This window comes from Muntiacus reevesi, chromosome 3, assembly GCF_963930625.1.
Source record: "Muntiacus reevesi chromosome 3, mMunRee1.1, whole genome shotgun sequence".
NCBI classification, from domain to species: domain Eukaryota; kingdom Metazoa; phylum Chordata; class Mammalia; order Artiodactyla; family Cervidae; genus Muntiacus; species Muntiacus reevesi.
In genome coordinates this window covers 264244953-264269081 of record NC_089251.1, presented here as the reverse complement: position 1 = coordinate 264269081, position 24129 = coordinate 264244953, and the positions used below count along the sequence as shown (strand labels likewise).

The following is a 24129-nucleotide window of genomic DNA, read 5'->3' as shown; positions in this document are numbered from 1 at the left end:
TTCTCGGACGTTGGAGCCATTACAACACCCGCCCCCTGCTCCCGAGAACCAGCGCTCCGAGGGGCCAGGGACTTGCTCAAGGTCACTACCAACAGAAAGGCACGGCGTCAAAACCCAGGCGGTCGGCTCCCACCGGCTTCCCCGTCCGCTAGCTGGGTGATCCTGGTGACAGCTCACCTCTGGAGCCTCTGTTTCCTGCTCTGTAAGATGGGGGTGGTAAAAATGGTAAACGGTCGGCCTGGGGACCTAGCCAGACCTGCCCCCAAACACAGGCTGCACAGGGATGGGTTGAACCCGAGAAACTCCCCCAGGCCTGGCCCGGTTTCCACTTTTTTATCCCTTGTGGCCATTTCACAGATGAGATGACTGACGCCCCACAGGCCAAGTGACTCACCAGGCCAGTCACACGTCCACCAGTGTCTGGCCAGTGCTGGCCCCCGCAGCCCTTTCTGGAACCTGGCTGGGTACACATGCATGACTCAGGGGTGGGAGGGGCTGGTCTCTGAGGCCCACGGGCCCCCTTTTAGCCAAGCCCTTGGAGGAGGATGCTCTTCTTTATGACCCCCTTGACTTAGAGCTGGAGGCTGGAGGGGACCCCGTGGCTTTGCTGGGGAAAGGAGCTTGGAGAGGCAGTACCCAGAAATGGGGAGCAGCCACAGAGGGCAGAGAGGTGGCCACAAAACTTAGGTGATGTGCAGGGCAGTCATCCAGCCTTCAGGGTCACACAGATCACCATGAAGGCTATGACCTGGAGTCCTAGGGCAGTCCCAGGAGCCAGCACAGATCCTGTTTTCTGGGGAGTCCTGTGCCTCACATGCGGTTTACTGCCCACGTCCCAGACCTCCCGCCCCAGCCCAGGTCTGCCGACAAAGCCCGCTCCCAGTGGTCACCCTGCCGAGTGTGCCCTTGCCTTCCTGTCCCTCGCAGGGCACCCCTGCCAGCTGCCTCATTCCCCACCCTGTAAGCTCCCGAGGAAAAAAGGGAGAGAGAACAGGGACAGAATCAGGAGCAGCGACAGACGGGTGTTGATGTGGGGCTGGGATGCGTGACAGGTGGTTTTCCAGGCACAGCGGAGATTGTGTAAGGCCAGGTTGCAGGATGTCAGCTTCCATAGTAGCTTCAGCTCTGATGCCCTGGGGTGGGGAGAGGCAGAAACCCAGACACACCTCTGTTCCCTCAGCAGGAATTCTTTCCCCCCCTGAAGCCCGGGGGTCTTCCAGGGAAAGGGGCGGGGGGAATCAGCTTGGCCAGAGGACAGCCCAGCAAGAGAAGCTGGGAATGCAGCCAAGGGTGGGAACAGGGGCCAGCCTGCTCCAGCTGCTGCCCAGCTCCAGTGGGCACCCTGAGCCCGAAAGATGCTAGTCATCAAATGACACAGGGACTGCAGTGAGCCTTGGAAAACACTGAGTTGGGTTAAAAGTAAAACTGCTCATCTTAGAGAGTTAGGGGCTCCCCTGGTGCCTTAGACAGTAAAGAATCTGCCTGCAATGTGGGAGATCCGGGTTCTATCCCTGGGTCAGGAAGATCCCCTGGAGAAGGGAGTGGCTATCCACTCCAGTATTCCTGCCTGAAGAATTCCCTGGACAGAGGAGCCTGGTGGGCTACAGTTCACTGAGGTTGCAAAGAGTTGGACATGACTGAGCAACTAATACTTTCATTCCCTCACTAGGAAAAACCCAGAAACAAAGAGGGAATAGAAACATTAAAAGAAAGAAAGGAAGAAAGAAAATAGCCTGTGGTTCCACTCTTCAGAAATGCCCTCAGTAACATTTTGGTGGTTTTCTTTTCTTGGGTATTCTTCTGCTCTTTTGTTTTTCATGAGCTGTGAGTGGTCTGTGAGCCCATGTCCCCATCCTCCTTTGAAGCTGGCCTACCACAGGTAGCACCCATGCCAGGTCTGGCTGACCCCTCTTCCACACACAGTCTTAGGGGCCAGCCTGGCAGAGGAATGGACACCTGACCAGTCTTTGGGGTGGGTGAGGTTTTTCCCGTTCCAGAAGCTGTGGAGTTTCATTTTCATTCTGTTTGATGACACCATGCCCTCTCACATCCACTACCCCCATGAGATGCCAGGGCAGTTCTCACACCTGGATGCTGGTTTTCCCCACATCATCCCTTACTGCCAAGACCAGACTGATTTTTGGAAATTACGCTCTCCTTGTGTATACTTCTGCACCTTCTGGGCTCTCCCTGCCAACGGTGTAAAGCCCCGCCCTCCAAGCAGGCAAGACAAGAGGGAGGTCAGTGGGGGAGCCGCTGAAGTGACCTGGAGTGACCTGCGTGCCTGGGCACTTTGGAACTACTCCTCCGAGTACTGTTTAGCAAAGGGATTGCTGAGGAAGAGACAGGGAAGGAGATGAAGCCTCTCCTTGGCAGCCATGGGGCTAGAGAGGAGGAGGGGCATTCAGGGGGCCTGGGAGGGGGAGTTTGGACCCAGGGCAGGTGCCCAGTTTGTGGGGGCAGGTGTGGGAGCGGACACAGAGCTAGTTGGGCCATGAAGCATTTAGAGAGTGGCAGTAAGTCTTGGTGGAAACCCTGAGACTGGACGTGAGGGCCTGTAGCCCAGGAGAGGGCTGAGCTAGACCAGAAGAGTGAGTGAGCCTGGGACGTGGGCGTGGTTATTTAGGGAGCCTCCATGCTGTGGGAAGAGGCTCAGCCCTGGCTGCAGCCCCGAGAACTCTGGACTTAAAAACACTGTGTCTTTGTCCCAGTTGAAGGGACCTTTGATGTCAACGTTTTCCACCCTTGGGCGGGTTACCTCTCTGCCCAGGGACCTGACCTGTCAGCCACTGTCCTCGGGAGAGAGTCTGGGGCACGGTGCGCACAGCTGTGACTCGGTGGCTTGGCCTATTGGAGGGGAGTCCCACCTACCACATGACTGAGAACCACAGAGGCTGCTAGCTCACAGCTGGGCCCCATGCTTGGTACAGTGCAGAGTGGAGCTGCTGGATCCCTGTCCTCACACCTGGCAGCCCCCTCCCCCTGTCCACCACATCCCCCCACCTGTGCTCCCAGATGTTCCCCACCCTTCCCAGGAATATACCCAGAGGAACCTGCCAAGGAGCAGCTAGGGTGGCAGCCAGAGCCGCTGGGACAGCACATGGGGCTGTGATGGACTCAGGGGTTTAAGCAAAGTGTGAAGCAGGTGACAGTGGATGTGCAGCTGGGCCCTGAGCCCCAGACTGGGCCTGATGGGGGTGCCCCGCCCAGGGCCCTCACCTCCTCCCTTTTCTTCTTCTGGTGGAGACTCCCCTCTCTGGCTGGCCATGGGAGTGCTATGGGGTCTGATCTATAGGGTGTTCGCAGTTCCGTGCTGTAACACCTCTTACTTGGGCTCACTTCAAGCTACCAAGGTGATGCGAACCAGTTCCCAGAATTCCTGAGAACTGAGCACTCAACACTTGTGAGCTGGCATACTGCTTGGGGAGGGACTGGGCTTTTGCTGCACAGCGGCTGACCTACCTCTTCAGTCACATGGCCGCTCTCTGCTCCCACCGACTACATGCAGTCACACTCAAACCATCCTTAGGGCATCATTTCTGCTGGGGGGTGAGGGGGGAGGGAGGGAGGGGAGCAGAGGGAGGCACCTGAACAGTCCTTCTTGTTCTGTTTATTCAGATCTTCTGAATTTTGGATGATGACTGTTTATTCGAGATGACCTAATAAGATGATCTTAATGAGATGCTCATGTGAGATGACTGTATCTCACTAAGATGAGATGTCTCATATATGTGTATATAAAACCAAACATATATGCACAGTAAGAAAATATAATCACTCAAAATGTCCTGTGGGGTAAGAAGGTTGAAATTATCATTCATCTCAGCCATGCCAAAGGATCTGGGCAAGTTGTCTTCAGCCCCCCAATGAGACTGGCTTTGGCAGAGAGGCTGTGGTTGTATCACTGGCTGCCTTGGGGATGGCACTCACCACCCGGAAAGAGATAGCAACCCCGCCTCCCAGCTTCCTGCTGCTTCTGGGGCCCTTGTCTCTTAGTAAGCAGCATAGTTGCATTCTTCCCTATGTGTGTGCTGCTTTAACATTTGAGATATGAATCCCATACCATGAAATTCACTATCAGAGTGTGCAGGTCAGTGGTTTACAGTATATTTACCAGGTTGTGCAACCATCACCACTAATTCTGAATATTTTCATCACTCCCAAAAGAAATCCATTTGCAGCTAATCCCTTCTTCCCCCAGCCCCTGGCAATCACTAGTCTGCTTTCTGTCTCTACAGGTTTGTCTGTTCTGGATGTATCATATAAATGGAGCCATACATTAGGTGGCCTCTTTTTTTTTTTTCCTGCCTAGCTTCTTTCATTTAGCATAATGTTTTCAAGGTTCATTTACATTGTTGTATGAATCAGTACTTTGTTCCTTTTTTGACCAAATAATATGCCCTTATATGGATAAATCACATTTTATCTGTATAATTCATTTGTGGTGGAAATTTTGTTTCCACTTTTGGCTCTTATGAATAAATGCTGCTGTGAATATTCCTACATATATTTTCTATCTGGAGAATATGCCTAGCAGTGGAATTTTGGGGTCCTGTAATAACTTTATGTTAAACTGAGGAATTGTCAAGCTGTTTTCCAAGTAACTGCATCAATTTTACATTCACATCAAGAATGTCTGAGAGTTCCGTTTTCTCCACTTATCGTTATCTGTTTTCGTAGGTGTAAAGTGATACCACATTATGGTTTTGACTTTTATTTCCCTAGTGACTTGTGATCTTGGCCACTTTCTCAGGAGCTTATTGGCTCATGTTTATCTTATCTGGAGAAATGTCTAGTCAAATTCTGTGCCTGTTTTAAAATTGGGTTCTTTTTATTGCTGGATTGTAAGAGTTCATGTATTCTGGATACTAGATATTTATCAGATATATTATTTGCAAATACTTTCTGCTGTGGGTGGTCTTCATTTTCCTGGTAGTGTCCTTAAATACACAAAGGCTCTAAATTTTGGTGAAGTCCTATTTATTTATTTGGCTGCCTAGAGTCTCAGTTGCAGCTCTGGGATCTTTTGCTGATGTGTGTGAACTCTCTATTTTGACTCATGGGTTTAGTTTCTCTGCAGCATGTGGGATCTTACTTCCCCTACCAGGGATGGAACCTGCATTCCCCACATTGCAAGGCAGATGATTAACCAGCAAGTCCCTATTTATTTATTTTTGATTGCTTGAGTTTTTGGTGTCATATCTAGGAAACATACCTAATTTATAGATATTTACACACATATATTTTTTTCTCTGGAGTTTTTAGTGTTAACTCTTTAATATTTCAGTTTTCCGTACATGAGTCAGTTTTTATTTTTGTATTTTATGAATCAGTTTTTATATATGACCTGAAGTAGAGGTTTAAAATCATTCTTTTGCATGTGGCTATTCAGTGGTCATTTGTTGACAAGACTATTCTTTTATCATTGAATTGTCTTGGCAGGCTTGTCAAAAGTCAGTTGACCCATCATAAAAGTCATATATGATAAACCCAGAGCAAACATTATCCTCAATGGTGGAAAATTGAAAGCATTTCCCTTAAAGTCAGGAACAAGACCAGGGTGCCCACTCTCACCACTACTATTCAACATATTTTTGGAAATTTTAGCCACAGCAATCAGAGAAGAAAAAGAAATAAAAGGACTCCGTATTGGAAAAGAAAAAGTAAAACTCTCACTGTTTGCAGATGACATGATCCTCTACATAGAAAACCCTAAAGACACTACCATTGATTACTAGAGCTAATCAATGAATATAGTAAAGTTGCAGGATATAGAATTAACACACAGAAATCCCTTGCATTCCTCTACACTAACAATGAGAAAACAGAAAGATAAATTAAGGAAAGAGTCCCATTCACCATTGCAATGAAAATAATAAAATACTTAGGAATAAATCTACCTAAAGAAACAAAAGACCTATATATAGAAAACTATAAAAGACTGATGAAAGAAATCAAACATGACACAAATAGATGGAGAAATATACCACGTTCTTGGATTGGAAACAATCAATATAGTGAAAATGAGCATACTACCCAAAGCAATCTATAGATTCAATGCAACCGCTATCAAGCTACCAATGGTATTTTTCAGAGAACTAGAACAAATAATTTCATAATTTGTATGGAAATACAAAAAACCTCAAATAGCCAAAGCAATTGAGAAAGAAGAATGGAACTGGAGGAATCAACCTGCCTGACTTCAGACTATACTAAGAAGCTACAGTCATATAGACAGTATGGTACTGACACAAAGACAGAAATATAGATCAATGGAACAAATAGAAAGTCCAGAGATAAATCCATGCACCTATGGATACCTTATCTTTGACAAAGGAGGCAAGAATATACAACGGAGAAAAGACAATCTCTTTAACAAGTGGTGCTGGGAAGGCTGGTCAACCACCTGTAAAAGAATGAAACTAGAACACTTTCTAACACCATACACAAAAATAAACTCAAAATAGATTAAAGATCTAAATGTAAGACCAGAAGCTATAAAACTCCTAGAGGAAAACATAGGCAAAACACTCTCTGACACACAGGATACTCTATGTGGAATCACAACAGGATACTCTATGACCCACCTCCCAGAGTAATGGAAATAAAAGCAAAAATAAACAAATGGGACCTAATTAAACTTAAAAGCTTTTGCACAATGAAAGAAACTCTAAGCAAGGCGAAAAGGCAGCCTTAAGAATGGGAGAAAACAACAGCAAATGAAGCAAATGACAAAGAATTAATCTTAAAAATATACAAGCAGCTCGTGCAGTTCAATACCAGAAAAATAAACAACCCAATCAAAAAAATGGGCCAAAGAACTAAACAGACATTTCTCCAAAGAAGACATACAGATGGCCAACAAACACATGAAAAGATGCTCAACATCACTCATTATCAGAGAAATGCAGATAAAAACCACAGTGAGGTTCCATCTCATGCCAGTGAGAATAGCTGCTATCCAAAAGTCTACAAACAATAAATGCTGGAGAGGGTGTGGAGAAGAGGGAACCCTCTTACACTGTTGGTGGGAATGCAAACTAGTACAGCCAATATGGAGAACAGTGTGGAGATTCCTTAGAAAACTGGAAATAGAACTGCCATATGACACAGCAATCCCACTCCTGGGCATACACACTGAGGAAACCAGATCTGAAAGAGACACATGTACTCCAATGTTCATCACAGCACTGTTTACAGTAGCCAGGACATGGAAGCAACCTAGATGTCCATCAGCAGACAAATGGATAAGAAAGTTGTGGTACATATACACCATGGAATATTACTTAGCTATTAAAAAGAACACATTTGAATCAGTTCTAATGAGGTGGATGAAACTGGAGCCTATTATACAGAGTGAAGTAAGTCAGAAATAAAAACACCAATACAGTATATTAACACATATATATGGAATTTAGAAAAATAGTAGTGATGACTCTATTTGTGAAACAGCAAAAGAGACACAGATGTAAAGAACAGACTTTTGGACTCTGTGGGAGAAGGCAAGGGTGGGATTTGAGAGAACAGCATTGAAACATGCGTATAACCATATGTGAAATAGATGACCAGCCCAAGTTCGATGCATGAAACAGGGCACTCAAAGCTGGTGCACTGGGACAACCCTGAGGGATGGGATGGGGAGGGAGAGGGTTTCAGGATGGGGGACACATGTACACCCATGGCTGATTCATGTCAATGTATGGCAAAAACCACTACAATATTGTGAAGTAATTAGCCTCCAATTAAAATAAATAAATAAATTTTAAAAAATCAGTTGACCATGGATGTGTGGGATTATTTCTGAATTCTCAATCCTATTCTATTGATCTATCTGTCTGTCCTTATGCTAGTACCTTACTGTTTTGATTACTGTAACTCAGTAGTAAGTTAGAAGATTGGAAAACGTGAGTCCTCTGGTTTTGTTCCTCTTCAAGTTGCTTTCAATAACTATTCTGAGTTCCTTGCATTTATTTCCATGTGAATTTTAGGATTACCTTGTCTATTTCTGTTGTTTTCCTCTATTTCTTTGCATTGATCTCTGAGGAAGGCTTTCTTATCTCTCCTGGCTATTCTTTGGAACTCTGCATTCAAATGGGAATATCTTTCCTTTCCTCCTTTGCTTTTCACTTCTCTTCTTCTCACAGCTATTTGTAAGGCCTCCTCAATGCAAAGAAATAGAGGAAAAGAACAGAATGGGAAAGACTAGAAATCTCTTCAAGAAAATTAGAGATGTCAAGGGAACATTTCACACAAAGATGGATTCGATAAAGAACAGAAATGGTATGGACCTAACAGAAGCAGAAGATATTAAGAAGAAGTGGCAAGAATACACAGAAGAACTGTACAAAAAAGATCTTCACGACACAGATAATCATAATGGTGTGATCACTGACCTAGAGCCAGACATCCTGGAATGTGACGTCAAGTGGGCCTTAGAAAGCATCACTACAAACAAAACTAGTGGATGTGATGGCATTCCAGTTGAACTATTTCAAATCCTGAAAGATGATGCTGTGAAAGTGCTGCACTCAATATGCCAGCAAATTTGGAAAACTCAGCAGTGGCCACAGGACTGGAAAAGGTCAGTTTTCATTCCAACCCCTAAGAAAGGCAATTGCAAAGAATGCTCAAACTACCGCACAATTGCATTCATATCATGCACTAGTAAAGTAATGCTCAAAATTCTCCAAGCCAGGCTTCAGCAATACGTGAACCATGAACTTCCAGATGTTCAAGCTGGTTTTAGAAAAGGCAGAGGAACCAGAGATCAAGTTGCCAATATCCACTGGATCATTTAAAAAGCAAGAGAGTTCCAGAAAAACATATATTTCTGCTTTATTGACTATGCCAAAGCCTTTGACTGTGTGAATCACAATAAACTGTGGAAAATTCTGAAAGAGATGGGAATACCAGACCACCTGACCTGCCTCTTGAGAAACCTGTATGCAGGTCAGGAAGCAACAGTTAGAACTGGACATGGAACAACAGACTGGTTCCAAATAGGAAAAGGAGTACATCAAGGCTGTATATTGTCACCCTGCTTATTTCACTTATATGCAGAGTACATCATGAGAAACACTGGGCTGGAAGAAGCACAAGCTGGAATCTAGAGTGCCAGGAGAAATATCAATAACCTCAGATATGCAGATGACACCACACTTATGGCAGAAAGTGAAGAGGAACTAAAAAGCCTCTTGATGAAAGTGAAAGAGAAGAGTGAAAAAGTTGGCTTAAGGCTTAACATTCAGAAAACTAAGATCATGGCATCTGGTCCCATCACCTCATGGGAAATAGATGGGGAGACAGTGGAAACAGTGTCAGACTTTATTTTATTTTATTTTTTTGGCTCCAAAATCACTGCAGATGGTGACTGCAGCCATGAAATTAAAAGATGCTTACTCCTTAGAAGGAAAGTTATGACCAACCTAGATAGCATATTAAAAGCAGAGACATTACTTTGCCAACAAAGGTCTGTCTAGTCAAGGCTATGGTTTTTCCAATGGTCATGCATGGACATGAGAGTTGGACTGTGAAGAAAGCTAAGCGCCAAAAAATTGATGCTTTTGAACTATGGTGATGGAGGAGACTTTTGAGAGTCCGTTGGACTCCAAGGGAGATCCAATCAGTCCACCCTAAAGGAGATCAGTCCTGGGTGTTCATTGGAAGGACTGATGCTGAAGCTGAAACTCCAGTACTTTGGCCCCCTCATGGGAAGAGTTGTGATTCATGGGGTCGCAAACAGTCGGAGACGACTGAGCGACTGAACTGAACTGAGAGGTAGGTGGCAAGTGCTTGTCGCAAGTGCCAAAATTTGTAGTTGACAAAATCAGTGTCTCCCAGCTTTTACTGAAGGCTCTGAATGTAGTTTCAGGCACATTTCAACGTCCAACCAGGTGTTTTACAACTCCGCCTTAGTTCTCACTTCCTGCTGCACAGAGCTAACAGGACCTGTCAGAAGTGAGAGTTGGGACCTTCTCAGGGCTCTCCTGAGCATCACACAGCCTTGGGCATGTGCATGGCTTTCTACATTCCCAGGGATATGTCAGTTCTTTTCAGAGCTCCTAAGTACATCTAATTCCTTGGTTTTCCCTTTTAAGCTTCTTTAAGTTAGTCATCTGTTTGCCCAACTGTTATCCACTGTATGTTACAATGATACCATAGGTGTTTATGATCATAATATATTTGAAAAACTATCCCTAGGTGAGGCTTTCAGCACTAGGTTGGTACAACTGAGGTCACATAAAGAAAAGCCTTCAAGTGTGGTCTTCAAGGGAAGACCAGGTCATTCTTTTGGGAATGAAGCCTTGAAAGAAATTCAGCCCTCTTCTCCCCCATTACTGGGAATGTTGGCAGTTACTTTTCTGGGCAGCTCTGGAGTTAGGAATTGGAGATTAAGGTACTAAGATAAATTAAAATACCATAAAAGTGTTCTTACCAAGATTCAGCTTTTTTTTTTTTTTTTTTGCTTTTTTTCCCTCCCAGTTATTTTTTAGCTTATCTATTTTTATTGCGATATAATATTAATTTTAGAAAATGTGCAATATAATGATTTTATATTTGTATATATTGTGAATTGATCACCACAGTAAGTCTAGTTAGCACCTGACACCATAATTATAAAATTTTTTTCCTTGTGATGAGGACTTTTTTTTTTTTTTTTTTTTTTTTTTTTTTTTAATATTATTTTATTAGTTGGAGGCCAATCACTTTACAACATTTCAGTGGGTTTTGTCATACATTGACATGAATCAGCCATATAGTTACATGTATTCCCCATCCCGAGTGATGAGGACTTTTAAATTTTATTCTCTTAGCAACTTTCAAATACAAAATACAGTATTATTAACTATAGTCACCCTGCCGTACATTACATCCCCATGACTTATTTATCTTACAAGTGGAATTTTGTACTGTTGATTCCCTTCACCCATTCTGGCCACTTCCCATCCCCCACCTCTGGTAGCCATCAATCTATTCTCTGTGTCTGACCTGGGCTTTAATTTTTAAAATTCCATATGTAAAAATAAATAAATAAAAAGATAAAATTCCACATGTAAGTGTGATCATGCAGTATTTTTCTTTCTCTGACTTATTTCACTTAGCATAATACCCTCAAGTTTCATCCATACTGTTGCATATGGCAAGATTTCATTCATTTTTTTTTTGCTGCACTGAGTCTTCATTGCTGCTCAGGGGCTTTCTCTCGTTTTGGGGAGAGAGGGGTGCTCTTCACTGCGGTGTGCAAGCTTCTTATTGTGGTGGCTTCTTGTTGCAGAGCATGGTTCTAGGCCCAGGGGCTTCAGTAGTTGCAGCTCGAGGGCTCAGTGGTTGTGGCTTGCAGGCTTACTTACTCTGCGGCATGTGGAACCCTCCTGGGCCAGGGATCAAACCCATGCTCCCTGTGTTGGCAGGTGGATTCTTAACCGCTGAAGCACCAGGGAAGTCCCTTTGTTCTTTTTAATGGCCAAATAGTATTCCATTTCATTTACATACCACATCTGCTTTTTCCATTCATCCATCAATGAACACTTCAGGTTGTTTCCATACCTTGGCTTTTGTTAATAATGCTGCAATGAACATAGGGGTGTGTGTGTATCTTTTCAAATTAGTGTTTTTGTTTCCTTCAGGTAAATACCCAGAAGTGGAACTGGCGGATCATATTGTAGTTCTATTTTTAATTTTTTTTGAGGAAAGTCTATACTGTTTCCATGGTGGCTGCATCAATTTACATTCCCTTGAACAGTATGCAAAGGTTCCTTTTTTCCCACATCCTCACCAATACTTGTTATTTCTTGTCTTCTTGGTAATAGCCATTCTGACAGGTGAGAGGTGATATCTCATTGAGGTTTTGACTTGCATTTTCTTAATGATTATGATTATAATATATTGAGCATATTTTCATGTCATCCTTTTGGTTATCCATATGTCTTCTCAGCTGTTTTCCTTTCTTTTTTTTTGCTGTCTGGTTACTGCAAGTCTTTAGTTAATTTATAGAGTTCTGAAAAAGGTGGCTCTGACAGTTTTTGCTAGTTTTTTCATTGCTTTTGTTGTTGTTTAGTCCCTAAGTTGTGTCTGACACTTTGCGACCCCATGGACTGTAGCCTGCCAGGCTCCTCTGTCCATGGGATTTCTCAGACAAGGATACTGGAGTGGGTTGCCATTTCCTTCCTCAGGGGATTGTCCCAATCCAGGGATTGAACCCCTGTCTCCTGCATTGGCCAGCAATTCTTTACTGCTGAGCCACCAAGGAAATCCTTCATTGATTTTACGGAAGGACAGACTTTCAGAGGTCCTTATTCTGCCATTTTTGCTGACATCATTTTTGCTATGTTTTCGCAACTCTGTTCTCTGGAGCCAGAATGCTGGACAGGGAGGCCTGCATGACTGGCACCCTCACCCTGCAAGAGAGGCTGCACAATTGGAAAACAAGGCTATGCAGAGATTTGGGATTTGGACTCATTCAGTCACTAAACTTCTCTCAATTTCTAGCCTCTGGTGCTCCTTTTACAGTAAATAGTTGTTGAATCAATTAGTGTTTGGTAATCTTGGACTAGAACTTCATTTAAAATAATGATGTGCAAAACAGTTGTGGCTATAGCCTCCCTCCCAGGTCTATCCACCATTGTGGACGTGTTCTCTCACTAAATGTAACTGTGACTCTGGCTCAGAGCTCTGGGCTCTAGAGATCAGAATTTCCATACGACTCAGGTTGAGGGGCCTAGGTCCTGGGCCATCAACTTGAAGCTGCCCTAAGAAAACTCTATACCCTAGCTTTCTTAAGCATTCAGCTCTAAATCAGAAGGCAGGAGGTGACCCTTCTACTTGTTGGCTCCAGGCTCAGCTTCTCTATGCCCTTTTAGCCCCTGGTGCCACCTTTAAGAAAATATTTATTGAATTGATCAGTGCTTGGTACCTTTGGAATCACGGTGTATTGACAAACTGTACTGCACACAATGATTGTAGTCACCTGGCTGTGTTTGGGTGTTGACTCCCAGAGTGGTTAGTGAGCACTTGTTCCCTTGAGTTTGAATTTAAGGGGTGATGTTCGTTCTTTGATGTGTAGGCCTGGCATCTGAGTGCTGGTGGATCCCCTTTAAAGTCTCCTCCTTCCCCAGTGTCAGAAGACCGGCATCCTGCTGTCTGGAATGATGGAAGGCAGGGGAAGGTACTGCTCATGCTTTCTGACCTCACTAGAGAGGTTTTTCAGGGAAATGGAATCACTGTGATAGATTTCTGTGAGTGCTGTGGATCCTTATTAAATGCTGATCATGGTTCTTCCTTGGCTCTCAGTGGCCACAGTTCAGATGCTGGTCATGGGTGTTTGCACATAGATCACAGTAGCCCCACCAATAAATATCTTTAGGTAGAAATGCATGGAAACCATGTCTTCCTGGGGGTCTTCCATCAGATCCTGCTGCTTCTGCGCTCCGTGAAGAACTGGGAGACTGCATGCCCTCTAGATTTTGGCTGTGTGAACTTCTTTTGGACTGGATGGTTATTTGTTGGCCAGGTCCAGGGACTAGGCTGCCCTGGTCTGGGTCTCCTGTGCTGTGCCTAGTTCGCTCGGTCGTGTCCAACTCTGCAACCATGGATTGTACCCCACCAGGCTCCTCTGTCCAAGGGATTTCCCAGGCAAGAATACTGTAGTGGGTTGCCATGTCCTCCTCCAGGGGATTTTCCCAACCCAGGGATCCAACCCACGTCTGCCACATGGCAGGCAGATTCTTCGCCGTCTGATCCATCAGGGAAGCCCAAGAACACTGGAATAAGGAGCCCATCCCTCCTCCAGAGGATCTTTCTGATCCAGGAATTGAACTGGGGTCTCCTGCATTGCAGGCAGATTCTTTACCAGCTGAGCTATCAGGGTTGCTGGGTCTCCTGGGTCTCCTAGGTGGCTGCACTTTCTCAGGGAAGGGACCAAGGCAGAAAGTGGCACATGTGTGAATCCCTCATCAGCTTCTTGACTGCAGGATTCCTAAGCTGGCTCAGGTCCATACTGCCCTCCTCAGAGGAGGACATACCATCGTCAGCGTGTTCAGGGGGCCTAGGATTTCCTCGGAGGCTCCTGGCAGCCGGGGATCTCTAGGCAGCCTGCCCTGCCGCTGTGGACTCACCTCTGTGCTGGTTGGGATCTTCCCAGCGTGTCCCCTCCCCAGCCCAGACCCAATCCTGCTAGCCTCAGCTTTCACTGCGCTGCCCCCGCGGCGGGAACAATATCCTTTCTATTTGGAGTTGACTCCGCTGCCCTTTGGAGATCGCAGTGCGTAACGTGAGCTCCGGTGCAGAGGGGTGGGTGCCTGGCCGCGGTGTCCGGTCGTTCGTGGCTGCCCGCCGCCGCACCTGCCCTCCGAGGCTGGGGTCCCTCGACCCGGCGGAGCGGGCGGCAGGAGGGAGGGAGGCCCGTGCCATGGCCACCCGGCTGGGCGCGCTCGCCGCGTCGGGGCTGTACCGGCGGCGCCAGCACCGGCAGAGCCCGCCGCCCGCGGCGCCAGGGTAGGTGGCCCGGGGGGCAGGGCAGGGGCACGGGGGACAATGGCCGGAAAGCTGCGGCCGCGGGCCTTTCCTCGGACACCCCGCCTGGCCCTTCCGACGGCGGCGGCCGCCCGGCTGCCCGCAGCCCGGGCGTGGGGACAGCGCCTGGCTTGGCGGTCAGAGTGGGGGCGAGGCGCGGCTTCATCCAGCCGGCGTTACTGATCTGGGATCAGCACTCTTGGGCAGGGCGCTGAGGATGGGGCGCTCAGATAAGTTGTCGAAGTAACCGCCACTACCGCTTTCAGGCTCCTCCAAACTTTTTGGCTGCTTTCTAGCGGATGGAACTGAGCGGTCAAGGAAACTGCTGGACATCACTCATCTATAAAAGGGGCTAAGCAGTGACTTGAAGCCAGGTTGAACTGACTCAAAAGCCTGAACTGCTCTATCCTGGGGAGAAATGCTGGGCTAGACCAATGATGAACGCTTCCTTTGGCACTGGGAGCGGGAGCCTCTGGGGCTCAGGATGGACCTCAAGGTGTCTCTGAGGATGAGTTAATCTGGGGTGGAGAGAGTCTGAAGGGCACATAGATAGTGGAGCCCTCCGAGTGAGAGTGGGGCTGGGGGAGCGGGTCCTGGACTCCTTGATTTTGCAGCATCTCAGGGGCCATCTGGGTGGAAAGATCTAGAAATTGGGGTAAGAGAGCAGTGGGGGCTGTGGGTTTGTTGTCTTTTGCATCAAAGCAGCAGGTGGGAACCCCGGGGTTTGGGCACAGAGTGTGGGGGAGGATTTGAAAGTTGAGAGGAAGGGGGTAGGGATTTAGGGATGAGGCAGAGCAGCAGTCACAGAGGTGGGGTACCTGAAGGACCCGGGGAGAAGAGGTTTAGAGGCTGATGCTCAGTGGTGACAACAGAGCCCTTGGGGGTGCGTGGGAGGGGAGTGAGCCCTCAGAGACATCCGGGGGTGAGAACACGGCAAGCGGGAGGCTGTTGCATGGGGCGTGGGAAGCAGATGCACCCGCGCGACTCCTGCTACAGCCGGACTTGTGTCTGCACCAGTGTCGCAGGGCTCTCACCAAGCGCCACACCAGGGCAGGAACTGGATAAGCCCACTGCTCCGGTGGGAACTCAGGGCTTGGGAGGCCAAGTGATGTCCCCGAGTGAACAGGAACCCTCACCGGTTGGTCTCTGGATGACCCTAGATGTGAGTGGAGGGAGCCGTGGGGCAGGGAGTGGGTGACAGGGTGCTGATGGGCCAGAGGCCTTTGTGGAGGCTGGTTTCATAGTATGAATGCAGCACAAGAACTTGGTCTAAGAGGCAAGGAGGACAGGGCTGATCGTGAAGATCAGGCATCAGGAATGGCCCACACATGCACGCATGCACGCATGTTCATATGCTAACCTTCCTATTGCCTAAGCTTCCTATTGCCTTGAGTTTCTGGCTTGTGACCTGGCCTCACCAACACTGACTCACCCTTGAGTATGGAAAGTCCCCTATGGCTGGCCCTGCCTGCGCCCAGGCCCTTTCGCTGGCTTCCTAAGGTTGGGTGGGTGGGAGGCTGCAATGGAGGTTGGTCTGAGGTTGTAGGAAAAACAGAGTTTTGAATGGTTGTGCCTGCGTGATGATGCCACCAGGAGCTGAGGGGACAAGAGAGCACAGATCCAATCCCGTGTGACCTCAGCAGGTTTCTGACCCTCTTGGTAGGTCACTTTCCTTATCTGGAACCAGCAACCTCCTCTCATGAGGACTTGGCTCAGAAAGGACTCTGCCCACCACACCCTAGGCTAGAGCTCCAGATGTCTTGCATCAAATTCTTTTATGTTGGGTATAAGACTGACAGTGTTTGAGGATGCTGGGGAGCATTGGAGAGGGGGACAGGGTGGGGTGAGCACCTACCTCTGGCCCCACTGGCTGCCCCAGCTCATCTTAGGCAGTGTGCACATCTGTGGGTGAGTCTCCATGCCCGCCCCCTGCACCCTGCCCCCAGCAAGGGGGTTGGCTTCTAGGTGCTGGTGGGGCGGTGGTGTCTCCCTGATGTTAACTGAGCAGACTGTGTTCCCCGCTCTCAGGCAGAATGTGAGGGAGGACATGGAATGCCTGCCTCCCTCCTTTGCCGTCTTGCAGGGAGCACTGCTGGGCTGGGCGGTAGGTCCCTGGGCCGCTGGAAACAACAGCTCTTTCATCCAGTGCTTGGCCTGCCTGGCCCTGTGCTCCGCGTGCTGTCTGTTGTAGGCAGCAAGTTCTTTACTTCAGTTCTGAGGGGCAGTTCCTGCTTCTCTGGCTACCTCCTCGTGGATGAGGAAACAAGGCCGCAGGGAGCTGGTACCTTTCTCCAGGGGCACAACTGGTGGCTAGAGCTGTCAGGATTTAAACACATGGGGTTGAGCCCGGAGCGACTGCCTCCTGCAGGAGACAGCTGGCATCGTCTCTGATGGGGCTGTGATCCAGTTATAGGGCACGTGGGCTAGTCTGTTCATCCCCTGTCTTTGGTCAGTGGGTTGGAGTGCTTTCTTCCCAAGCAAGGACTGTGGGGATGCAGACATGAAAGTCTGGGGCAACCAGCGGGGCGGGAGGTAGGTGGTCTCCCCCATGCCCCACCTACCTGAGAGGCGTGTAGGGGACAGACAGCAAAATTGTTGACCTGAGCCTCCTAGGGCCCAAGCCAGGGTAGACCCAGGCACAGTGCAAAGTCAGCCGCTCTCTTAGGGGCCAGCTGCTGTACCCATCATGTGGAGATGCTGTCTCTGAATGTCTGCCCTGGGGCGAGGCCGGGGCTCTGTAGGGGAAAACTTGTGATGGGCCTGCTGCGCGTTCACTTGGTCAGGGTCCAGATGTCTGGAACAATCTGAAAGCCGGGGGCTGGACTTGAATACATGTTTTGGTTGCATTTTCTGAGTTCTTTGGGTGGGGAATTCCAGGCCCAGAGTCACAGGATTTCCTGTTGATTTCTGACTTCTCCAAGATCCGCCAAGGTCTTGTTCATGGCAAGGCATTGGAACTTCCTCCCAGCTACCTTGGGTGTATGTTTTGGGAAGACAAGGCCTCCAGGTTCACGGTGTCCTTGGGACAGGAAACTGTGCCTGTGTTGACAGAGTCCAGCCCAGCTCCTGGGGGCCTGGGTGATCAATCCGTGCCCTGTCTGTTCCTCTATGGTGACCAGCAGTGAGCTGGAAATGAAGGTGGTGGCCGCTGCGTGCAGAGCCTCCCTGTCGACTTGGGCTCTGCCCAAGCCCTCCTGCCTCTGTCCTGCTTCCTCGCCCCTTTGGCCTAAATGTGGACATGGGAGGTGGTTTTGGTCCCCCAACTATACCTGAGGGCAGACGGAGGTCTGCTTGCCTGACAGGGCTTGCTGAAGAGTCTTCTGGCCCTTCTCCTGCCGTGAGGGTCCCTCTGGCAGAGCAGAGAGGAAGTTCTGCCTGGATGCCCCAGCCCAGCTCCCCTTGTGTCTGTGGCAGCCACCTTTTGCTGGACCCACCGTCCACAGTCTACACCTGAGAGGCAGAGCCCTCACCCGCCTCCGGGCTCCTCCTGCCTGGGACTCCAGCACAAGCCGTGTCACTTGAGACTTCTGAGTGCTGCAGCCCTGAGAGAAGGGTGGGGTTCAGCAGGGCGGGAGGCGGAGCCGGCTGGAAAGACGTCCTCCAAAGACGGGCTGTGCCACTGCACGAGTCTATATGACACGGCCGATTGGTTGTATCCTCCTTGCTGAGCCTACCCTCCCTTCTGTGCCCACCCTTCCCGGCAGCCACCAACAACCCACTGGAGTTGACAAGAGACAAAGTCTGTTTGCCACCTTGCAGTCAAGGTCGCGGGCATTAGGGTGCTGGGAATTTGTAGAGGCTCTTGTGGCTGACCGCCAGGTTCCTCCTCCTGTCTGAGCCGAGGCCCTAGGCTGGAGCCAGCGTGTGTCTCTGTGGCGATGTCCCCTGGAGTTCAGTTTGGCTTTCACGCCTCCCGTAAGGACAGCCATCGCTTGCCCCAGGGACAGCAGTTGCCCACATGGATGAGGAGAGTCGCTCCCCATCCTGCTCCCATTCCCAAATATTCACAGTCTCACCTTCTCCCTGGTAGGGTGGTTTTGTGTTTGGAGGGGGGTGAGGCAGGGATGAATCTAACTCGTGGCGCAGGGGAAAGAGCCATTGCAATCGATTCAGCCTGAGTTCACATTTGGACTTTGTCATCTGCTCTGTGAGTTTGCTCAAGTTACTCAATCTCTCTGAGCCTTAAAAAGCAGGGTGGCCTCGGGGATGAAATAAGTGTGTGAATCCCAAGCTGCTCCCCTGTGCCTAGATGATGCTCTGTACCCGAGACACTCTGGTTCCCTGAGCGGAAGACAGGAGGCACAGGAGGGTTCCCGGGTGTCCCTGATGCCTTGAGAGATGGCCCAGCACCATGACTGAGTAGCTTGGGGACCAGGTCAGTGACAAGGACAACCACAACACTGTCCTTTGCAAGCCTCCAGTGGGCCGCGCACCCTGCAGAGAGCTTGTGTGTCCGTCATCTAAAGGCCAGAACACACGGTCATGGCCATGATTAGGGTCCTTCTCTGGCTGGGCGCCTGGGCTTAGAGAGTGAGGGCCAGCCCCTGCTGCACCACGAGTGAGGGCCTGGACTGGAGCCCTGACTGCTCTGACTGGCATGAGCCCAGCAATGGCCTGCCCTGTGCCTGACCCTACATAGAGGGCACTGGGGGCTGCAGCGTATGGGGAGAGACGGGCTCCAGGGTGAGGGACTAGTTATAATCTCGGCTTTGCCTCTGCCCACTGTGGCCCTCAGGGGGTCACTCTCTCCAGGCCTCTGCCTGTCCATCTGTGAGCTGGAGATGCTGGGCAGGGCTCTCAGAGGTGTCATCTGGGAAGGCCACTGCGTCCTGGCACACACTGGCACCTGGCGTATCCTTGGCACACGGTGGCCACAGGGGTGGGTGACAGCCACACGGGGTGACCCAGGCTGGTGTGGGGCAGCGTGGACCGACTGCATGTTGAGACTCCTCAGTGCCAAGGCCAGCCTGGGGTGAGGATGGTGCTGTGCTCCGCCCCAGAAGGTGTGTCCCTCGCGTGTGGCCCGCGGGTCCTGACCTCTGTTCCTTTCTCCTGCAGCAACATGTCCAGCGCCTTGGCCAACGCCGTGTGCCAGCGCTGCCAGGCGCGCTTCGCCCCTGCTGAGCGGATTGTCAACAGCAACGGAGAGCTGTACCACGAGCACTGCTTCGTGTGCGCGCAGTGCTTCCGACCCTTCCCCGAGGGGCTCTTCTACGAGGTGAGCGTGCTCCCTGACCCTTGCCCCTGCTTCCCGGAGCCCAAGTCCCTGGCCCAGCTCGGGGTCTGCCCTCTGGCAGCCTGCAGGCCTCGTCTGGCCATGGTCCTCCAGTGCCAGACTGGCAGACGTGCCGGGCCTTGGGCCGAGTGGTGCTCCTACCAGTCCAGGACCTTGCTGGCCACCCCGCGGGGGCCCAGCCCTCACCTCTGTGAACAGTGCTCTCCTGGTGTGCGTGCTGCTGAAGGAGTCACTGTTCCTCCTGTCATCTCTGGGAGACCCCGAGGTCAGACAGTAAACATAACCAACATATACCTGATGCTGCTGAGTACTCAGGTTATAAGGAATCCTGGGCGGGGGGGTGCTGAGCAGGGAGGTAACGTCTGAAGCAGACCTGATCGAGGTGAGGGAGCATGTGTGTACCTGCAGGAAGAGCTCTCAGCAGAGGGGACAGCAAGCGCAAAGGCCCTGAGGTTGGGGTGTGTGGGTTTTGGAGCAGTAGGAGGCTGGTGTGATGGAAGCAGAGGAAATGAGAGGGGGCGGCAGAAGATGAGGGAGGGCAGGCAGAATTGTTTAACTCTGCGGGCCTTCATGGGGCCTTAGGCTTCATCCTGGGAGGGGCAGGACCCGTACTGTCTGTCTGACAGTAGAAAAGGGCCTCTCTGCTTGCTGTGTGGAGGAGAGAGTGTGCAGGGGTGGGGACAGAAGCTAGGAGAACAGATGGGACCAGTTATTTCTTCGGTAATCCAGATGGAAGGGAAGGGCTGAGCTGCCCTCGGCCCCAAGAGCAGATTGTTAAATTTTCAGCGATCCTGCAGGCTGGTTGCTAAATACAGTCATTATTAAAAGTTGAATGATGTATACATACAATGAGATAAAAGTAGCAGATACTCAAAACTCATCACTTCCTAATTGTTTTATCCCGTTTCACTACCTGTTACTGTGCTTGTGTGCTGGAAACGCAGTACCGTGGTGGCTGCTGACATCTCTTCTCAGTTCCACGTCAGCATCATTTTGGTAGCTTCAAATTGACCACGGTGGGAATATTTACACCACAGAAATTGGCAAATATTGCCAGGCTGCCTCAGGCCACACCATGGCAATGCTCAGAGGCTGGCTGGATTTTGAAGCTGAGGGGATTGGCTGACAGACGGCTTGGAGGTGTGTGGTCTGCCTGCTGAACAGGAGCTGCTGTTCCCCACGGTGCCTCCTGAGAATTGCTGGCCGGTGGTGGAGGTGGGGTGAAGGGGTGGAGTGGTACAGGGCTCTATGGATGTGCCTATGATGATTTAAATTCCCGCTGCCCCTGCTGGGTAGGGCTCTAGCCAGGTGCAGCTTAATAAGACACTCTTAGGGAACAGGGGAAAACCAGATAAAATCGTCAAGGGAGGAGAAGGCAGAGGTAGGTGTTGGCCACGCTTGGGGCCAGTGCAAGGGTCCTCCTTGCCCAGACAGATGGGGACATCATGCAGGACTCGGGGTGCTCTGTTGCACCCCATTCCTGTGCTTCTTCTTCTGGGTCCCTTCCCTAGATCTTTTGTGGCCCCTGGGGGAGTGGACCTCTCACACACTAAACAGGGCCAAGGGACACACAGAATTCAACCTTGATCCCTGGGCTTCCTGGCATTAACATCCACCCCGAGCCCTAAGCCTGCCCCTGGGACCAATAAGGCCAAGATCTTCAGTAAACAGTGGTGGCCCTTTGAGGGGCCAGCCTTGCCGAGTTGCCAGCTTCCTCAAGGTCCCTCACTCTGCACTCTCCCCAAGTCAGACAGAGCAATCCCGTCCCGCCCTCAGGCCTTGCGCTGACTGCTCCCTGTGTGGAAATCCCTCTTCTGAGGACCCCCATCCCCTTCCATCTTTCCACTCCTTATCACCTTCTCCAGGAAGTCCCCCACCCATGCTTCCTGTGGTGGTAGCAGGTATACAAACTAGGGTGCTTATCCAGCCTCCCCAAGGGCAGGTCCTCACCCCACCGACCAGTGCAGCTCAGAGGATGACAGTGCCTTCCTTGTCCTTTCTCTGCTGGCCCCATTTGCAGTTCGAAGGTCGGAAGTACTGCGAGCATGACTTCCAGATGCTGTTTGCTCCATGCTGCGGGTCCTGCGGTAAGGCTTCCACGATGCCTGGGAAGCGGGGATGGGAGAGCAGGGAGCCCTGTCTCTCTGAGCAGTGGCCTTCGGACCCTGTGCTCATCACCTTCCCAAGCTCTGGGAAGGGCGCCCTGGGGCCAGGCAGAGCCAGGTGGGCTCCGGTGTGGAGGAACTCTGGAGGGGGAGGGCACAAGTCCAGCAGGACCTCTCTCCTGCAGGCGAATTCATCATTGGCCGCGTCATCAAGGCCATGAACAACAACTGGCACCCTGGATGCTTCCGCTGTGAGCTGTGTGATGTGGAGCTGGCTGACCTGGGCTTTGTGAAGAACGCAGGCAGGTGAGACGGGCCTCACCACAGGCCCAGGCCTGGTCCAGGCGATTCGGGCTGCCAATGGGACTGCCACCCCTGCCATCCCTGTGAGGCAGGCAGGAGAACTCTATCTGGTTTATGGGTGAGGATGGGGGCTGGAGAGTGAGGGGTGAGGAATCAGGGCCACCCCAGGCTCAGGGCTGCTCTTGGGAGCAGGCTGACGGTAGACAGCCAGGAGGCAGGGGGCCGAAGTGGGAGCTGTTGGTGCAATGCGAGGATGAGGAGCTGTGAGTTAGGCTCCTGCCTGCCTGGGCATCCAGGCTGCAGCTGTCCCCCCTGTCCTCAGACCCCACCTGTACTGCTGGGGGGAAAGCGCTCAGCTGGGACCCAAAGGTGCTCCAAAATTCAGGCCCGGGCTCCCTTAGCAGGCCAAGCTGTCACCTTTCACAAAGACCTGCTCTTTTCTCCTCCCCCTCCCTGCCCCTCACTGTTCCTGCACCCCCTCCCCCACAGCCAGGACCTCCCTTCCCCCTCCCTTGCCCTGACCTCCCCTGCCCTGCACCTGTGCTCCCCTCCCTTGTCACAGCGGGGGCTGTGTCCCTGCATCCAAAGCCCTGCTCACTCCCTGCTCCTCCAGCAGGGCTCACAGCTCTGAATCGCTGGTCCATTTCTAATGGCTCAGGCATGGTGGCCCCCTGGTTCAAAGCACCCTGTCAGCCTTCGCTCCACGGTGACTCCCTGCAGCCCTTCCCGGCACCCAGCCGGTTCCTCCATCTACTCCCCACTGCCCAAGCTGCTCAGGGCTCCTGCAGCCTTCACTGCCACTCCCGCTTCTCTCCGGGCGCCCAGGAGTCCATGTTCTGGTGGTCTCCTGCCTCATGGCTGTGCTGTCCCTCTCCTGGCTCCATTCCCCTTCCTCCACCCATCTCTCTATGGCGGGCTCCTTTGGGGCTTTGCATTTGGCCCAAATGGTGGGTCTCTGCTGGGCAATCCAGATGTAGGCCTCCACCCTAGACCTCTCCCTCAGAATACCCCATTGCCCACATGCCATCTCCACAGTGTCTGGCAGGCATCCCAAATGCCACAGAACCCAACCAGCCAACTTTGAGTTTCTCCTCTGCTGGCAATCAGGCCTCACACACCTGCCTCGTTAGCAACACCTCAGTTGTCTGCCCCCCGCTTGCTCCCCTGTCTGGGCGCTGGTCACCATGTCTTGCTCTCTCGGAGCCCCACTTCCTAACGCCGCTGTAGTGACCTTGTCCATCTGTCTTCTCCAGCAGAGACGTGTGCTGTTCATCCTGGTGTCTGCAGGGTGCTCACTAGGCACCTGAGTGTTGAGTGCTGATGTGAGGGGCCATGGGGGGCAGACAGTGCAGCAGGGGTCCCGAGCTGCTCCCTGAGGTCACCTGCCAGGTGTGGGCCTAAGCTGCAGCTCACGCAGGGACTCCTGCTCTCGTGTTTGCTGGAAAAACCCAGAAAAGGCTGGACTTGTTCGGGAAAATAAAGTATTACTGTGGTGACAGCCAGGTGGGGAACCCTGCAGCCCAGGTCGGCACTCTGAAACCCACAAGGCAGAACGGCAGAGTCTGTGCGGGGTGGGCCGGCTGTGGGGCCAGCAGAAGCACAGTCCACACTGCTGCCTGTGCCGCCACTTTGCCATTCTTGGGCTGGAAGGAAGAGAAGTTCTGGGGAGGGAGTTGCGTTAACCAAACAGAATAACTTTCAGTTATTAAAGTACAGTTCTGTTTATGATCAGTATACATGCATGCTAAGTTGCTTCAGTTGTGTCCAACTCTTTGTGACCTGGACTGTAGCCTGCCAGGCTCCTCTGTCCATGGGATTTCCCAGGCAAGAATCCTGGAGCGGGTTGCCATTTCCTTCTCAAGGGGATCTTCCTGATCCAGGGATCGAATGTGGGTTTCCTACATTGCAGGCAGTCTTCTGCATTGCAAGCAGATTCTTTACCAACTGAGCCACCAGGGAAGCCCTTATGATCAG

At 50.7% G+C, this 24129-nt stretch overlaps 1 protein-coding gene across 4 annotated transcripts in view; it reads left to right on the top strand.

The window, feature by feature from the left end:
• LIMS2 (LIM zinc finger domain containing 2) overlaps positions 1 to 24129 on the top strand; it is a 43444-nt gene that overhangs the window by 5934 nt on the left and 13381 nt on the right. For 2 of the 4 annotated variants that reach the window (XM_065931973.1, XM_065931970.1), the window contains exons 2-4: positions 19570 to 19729; positions 21768 to 21834; positions 22038 to 22158. In XM_065931973.1, coding sequence (XP_065788045.1) covers positions 19574 to 19729; positions 21768 to 21834; positions 22038 to 22158 — 344 coding nt within the window. In that variant the 5' untranslated portion in view covers positions 19570 to 19573. Of the gene's footprint in view, positions 1 to 14278; positions 14494 to 16398; positions 16420 to 19569; positions 19730 to 21767; positions 21835 to 22037; positions 22159 to 24129 lie in introns of those variants that run through there. The other 2 variants (XM_065931971.1, XM_065931972.1) reach the window with 2 other exon arrangements.